Source organism: Eptesicus fuscus, chromosome 21 (genome assembly GCF_027574615.1).
Source record: "Eptesicus fuscus isolate TK198812 chromosome 21, DD_ASM_mEF_20220401, whole genome shotgun sequence".
Taxonomy (NCBI): Eukaryota; Metazoa; Chordata; class Mammalia; order Chiroptera; family Vespertilionidae; genus Eptesicus; species Eptesicus fuscus.
The window spans coordinates 25,300,152-25,305,250 of record NC_072493.1 but is presented as its reverse complement, the minus strand read 5'-3'; the positions used below and the strand labels follow the sequence as shown (position 1 = coordinate 25,305,250).

General features: G+C 58.1%; 1 protein-coding gene across 1 annotated transcript; it reads left to right on the top strand.

Moving 5' to 3' along the window:
* Positions 1–507: 507 nt before the first annotated feature.
* FOXC2 (forkhead box C2) lies at positions 508–2,880 on the top strand. The gene has a single exon (XM_054710749.1). The coding sequence runs from the start codon at positions 532–534 to the stop codon at positions 2,035–2,037; it is 1,506 nt and encodes a 501-aa protein (XP_054566724.1). The 5' UTR covers positions 508–531; the 3' UTR covers positions 2,038–2,880.
* The last annotated feature ends 2,219 nt before the right edge of the window (positions 2,881–5,099 follow it).

Here is a 5,099-nt window from a genome sequence, read left to right as displayed (position 1 = left end):
AATCCCTAAAAGGGACTTTACTTCTTTTTCCGGGCTCGGCAGGGCAGCCAGTCGGGACCCCGGCTCGCTGACCCTCAGGGCTACCGATCTGCTGGGAGGCTTGGAGAGTCGCCTTACCCCTCCTGGCACAGACCAGGGGGCCAGCCTCGGTCCACTGCGCGCGTGGCGTCTCCGCTGGGTCCCCCCAGCCGCCTGCCGGGGCTGCCACCCGCCGGGTCCCGAGAGCGAGCGAGCGAGCGAGCGAGCGAGCAGGGGCCGGCGCTGCGCTCGCCCGGGTCGCGCCCTCCAGGATGCTGATCCCTCCAGTCAGCTGAAGCGAGCGTCCCTTCTCCGTCCGAAGGCGGGAGCCGAGCGCCGGCGCCTCCTCCACCTCGTCCCCGAGGCTTCCCAGCACCCGGGGCTCCCCCCCACCCCCACCACCGCCGGCTCCCTTCCTCTCTCGCGCTCTCACTCTCGCTCGCTCTCTCGCTCTCGCAGGGCCTTCCTCACGGTCCGTGCGAACCGGCGGTGGCGAGCCGTCTCGGACGCAGCATGCAGGCGCGCTACTCCGTGTCCGACCCCAACGCCCTGGGAGTGGTGCCCTACTTGAGCGAGCAGAATTACTACCGGGCGGCGGGTAGCTACGGCGGCATGGCCGGCCCCATGGGCGTCTACTCGGGCCACCCGGAGCAGTACGGCGCGGGCATGGGCCGCTCCTACGCGCCCTACCACCACCACCAGCCCGCGGCGCCCAAGGACCTGGTAAAGCCGCCCTACAGCTACATCGCGCTCATAACCATGGCGATCCAGAACGCGCCCGAAAAGAAGATCACCCTGAACGGCATCTACCAGTTCATCATGGACCGCTTCCCCTTCTACCGGGAGAACAAGCAGGGCTGGCAGAACAGCATCCGCCACAACCTCTCGCTCAACGAGTGCTTCGTCAAGGTGCCCCGCGACGACAAGAAACCTGGCAAGGGCAGCTACTGGACCCTGGACCCCGACTCCTACAACATGTTCGAGAACGGCAGCTTCCTGCGGCGCCGGCGGCGCTTCAAGAAGAAGGACGTGCCCAAGGAGAAGGAGGAGCGGGCCCACCTCAAGGAGCCGCCCCCGACGGCCTCCAAGGGCGCCCCGGCCGGCCCCCCGCTGGCGGACGCCCCCAAGGAGGCCGAGAAGAAGGTGGTGATCAAGAGCGAGGCGGCGTCGCCGGCCCTGCCGGTCATCACCAAGGTGGAGACGCTGAGCCCCGAGAGCGCGCTGCAGGGCAGCCCGCGCAGCGCGGCCTCCACGCCCGCCGGCTCCCCCGACGGCTCGCTGCCCGAGCACCACGCGGGCGCGCCCAACGGGCTGCCGGGCTTCAGCGTGGAAAACATCATGACGCTGCGAACGTCGCCGCCGGGCGGCGAGCTGAGCCCGGCGGCCGGGCGGGCGGGCCTGGTGGTGCCGCCGCTGGCGCTGCCCTATGCCGCCGCGCCGCCCGCCGCGTACGGGCAGCCGTGCGCGCAGGGCCTGGAGGCGGGGGCGGCCGGGGGCTACCAGTGCAGCATGCGCGCCATGAGCCTGTACACGGGCGCCGAGCGGCCGGCGCACATGTGCGTCCCGCCGGCGCTGGACGAGGCCCTCTCGGACCACCCGAGCGGCCCCACGTCGCCCCTGAGCGCCCTCAACCTCGCCGCGGGCCAGGAGGGCGCGCTGGCCGCCGCGGGACACCACCACCAACACCACGGCCACCACCACCCGCAGGCGCCGCCGCCCCCGCCGGCTCCCCAGCCCCAGTCGGCGCCGCAGCCGGCGGCCGCCGCGGCCCAGGCGGCCTCCTGGTATCTCAACCACAGCGGGGACCTGAACCACCTCCCCGGCCACACGTTTGCGGCCCAGCAGCAGACTTTTCCCAACGTCCGGGAGATGTTCAACTCCCACCGGTTGGGCATGGAGAACTCGACCCTCGGGGAGCCCCAAGTGAGCGGTAATGCAAGCTGTCAGCTGCCCTACAGATCCACGCCGTCCCTCTACCGCCACGCCGCCCCCTATTCCTACGACTGCACCAAATACTGACCGGCCCTGGCTTCGCCTCGCAGACGTGACCCTCTCGGACAGTTCAGCCTTGCAGAGACGCCGAAGGAACCCTAACAGGACCGCCAGCTTTTTCTCAGACCCGGGAGCGGAGCGCGAAGCTGCAGGTAACTTACCTTCGCCGCCCCAGTTTCTGAGATCCTTGAGAAGCGCCCCCCCGTGAAGGGATGTAGCCCAACGAAATGAATATTAAAATCCCCCTCCCCCCCCTACCAGGATGGCTGTGCTTCTCGGCTCCGCTCGGGGTTTCCAAAATTAAATTATGGTCCAAATCCCATAGCGACCCAGTAATGACTCTCTGTAGAGACTTCCATAGGTTTATGGGGATCTCTATAGATTTGTGTATGTGCTGTGTGTAATTTTAAATTTCTCTAACCGTGCTGTACAAATGTGTGGATTTGTAATCAGGCTATTTTGTTGTTGTTGTCGTTGTTCAGAGCCATTAATATAATATTTAAAGTTGAGTTCACTGGATAATTTTCATCTTGCCCAACCATTCTAACTGCCAAATCGAAAAATTCACAAAAACCTATGTGGGGTTTCCCCCTTGTACAATTACGAGATATAATTCTTTCCCCAGTTGTAGGTCTTTGGCAAAAACAAGAACATATAATTTATTTTTTTGTTGCTGTTGGCCGAAAAAGAAGTTCAAGTATCTGATACTTTTTATTTACAAAGTGTGATGGTTTTGTATAGTAGATTTCTCCTTGAGCCTTCCTGAAAGAAAAGAAAAAAAAAACCTTAAAAAATTTAACGTCACCTGTGTTTGTCTTACGTGGTCTTAATTGTTGTACGTACCTTAAAATAAACCCATGTTGTTTTTCTGCCCCAAAAACAGTGTGCTTGTGTTCTCGCATTTAAAACGAAGCCACGGTGGGTTTGCGGATCCACCTGCTTGGGTTATTTTTTGTTACACAGGTGGGTAAGTGTGTAGACAGACATATCTAGGTGATCACAGAACAAGAGGGGTACTTCCCTATTGTCGTCTTCGTGACAGAAAAGGCTTTCTATTAATTCAGAATGTCAACCTGGTGGATTTCAGCCTGGTCGAGGCAGCCCAGGGACGGTCCTGCTTAGAGGCGACTGCCAGAGGGACTGCTTGCTGGAATGTCATTTGCTGCCGTGCATTTTGCTAAATGCAGAAAAAAACAGGTCAATTGTTGAGATGAGCGGGGCCATTCCACCTGAATGCCCACCCATCCCCAATTTAGGCGGGGAAGGAGACGCATCTTCTGTTGGCGAACCACAAACCAGGAGGAGCCCTGCTTCCCCTGGATTTCCTAAAATGCGGACTTCCTTACCCACGTCGGTGGTTTTTCCGGAGAAGAGTTTGAACTGGGCCAGTGAAAGACCAAAGGGGGCTGAGTCTGTAGCGTTTAATGACCATCCCGAAAATGGCCTGTTCAGAGGTGGATTTCAGATCTCTGTACTTCTTGATTTCCAAATCCTTACTCTATTGCAGTGAAAAAATCTTAAAGCTTCATTGCTCTTCAAAAATAATTTCCAGTGCTTTGGGTTCTAAATTTATTAACCTTTTCAGACTTTAAGTAATGAGGTTGTTTCTCTTCAATCTTGATATCTCATCTTTTTATTTTTTATTTTTAATAGCAACACAACTTTTGCGAGATGTGGCCCAAGGGGAAATGGTTTTGTTATCGATTTCACTGGCCCAAACCCGCCAACTCCCCTGCTGGTCCCTGTGCCTGAATTTTGAGGCTGGAGCTCCAAATTGGGGGATGTTTCCCACCCCAGCAGGTGAGCTATGCCTCCCCCAGGGCCAAGCTCCATGTGAAAGGAACATTATGAGCCAGGACGATTTCCCAAAAGGTGATTTTCCTTGATGCAGCGAACGTGAGATATAACCTGGGTGCTGTATTGTGGTTTTAAACATGGCATTCTGTCTCTATGTCATGCTGAGATAGAATTAGGGAAAGTTTGATCGTAATAATTTCCCCCGTACATGTGACACAGATTCTTTCAGTCTGTGGCCCCAGAGGTGGCATGTGGTTAAAACGCTGCCTTTTATTCCTTTTCATAATGTGCAGGAACGGGAGCCCCAGTGCTCCAGGCTTGCCTTGGGCAGGCCCCCAGGCCACAGTGCTTTGGGCTAGCCAGCTACAGGGGGGAGGGGGTGTTAGAAAGAGAGAGAGAGAGATTGAGAGAGATAGAGAGAGAGACCCCCCCCCCCCCCCCCTGAGCTGCAGAAAGAGGCAGCCCGTCTCCTTGCCCAGCTCTCTCTGGCACGCTGGTTTCGTTTTGCTCCTGTTTCTTTTATGCTGTTGCCGCAGGAGAAGCGAGAGTATTCTAGCTGGCTCTCTCCCTCCCCAGGTGTTTCAAAGAGTGTTCCCAAAAGATTACCCTCATCTTAAGTTTTGGCACTCAGAGCAGCTCTGAGAGACACGCGGAGAATACAAGACAGAGAAATGGGATGGAGTTGGGCGAGAGACCCAGCCCAGCCTCTGAACGCCCTGGATCTTCTCCCTTCAGGAAAGCATCTTAAGTCCCCACGGTGGGGGTAACTCTCCAGAAGGTTTTCCCCAATGGGGTGCACGACATAGTGAGGGGCTCCTCACTCCCTTGGGAACATGGGCAACTTGGGGGATTGCGTTTAGTGTGGAGGGCTGGGGTGTGGAGGGTCACCTCGGGATCCCTCAGTCTGAAGCCCTAGGAGCCAAGATAGGTGTGGGTGCCAGAAGGCTGGCCCATGTGCTGGGCGCTGAGCTCAGAGCTGGCTCAGCTCAGCCTTTACAGCCCCGACGTGGACCTGGGGCCTCGGGGAGTCTGTTTCTGCCGGGCTGGCTGGCGGAGTAGGAAGATCCTGGAGCACGAGCATGACACCTTGAGCAGCAGGCATCCAGGCACCAGCGGGGCTGCTGCCTTTTGGTGACTTCCCAGCACCCTGCAGGTCTAAAGACTGAGTGCTGGGCCCACAGGCTGTCTGCTTCGCAGATCCACTTGCTGCCCCTTCCTTCAGCCAGTCGGTCCTCGGTCCTCCGGAGGATCCCAGGGCCTGTCCGGAAAGGGGAAAGGGAATACAGGGTGGA

Bases quoted from the DNA above. Each gene is read 5' to 3' on its own strand.
- FOXC2 (XM_054710749.1), top strand. From the start codon at position 532: ATGCAGGCGCGCTACTCCGTGTCCGACCCCAACGCCCTGGGAGTGGTG.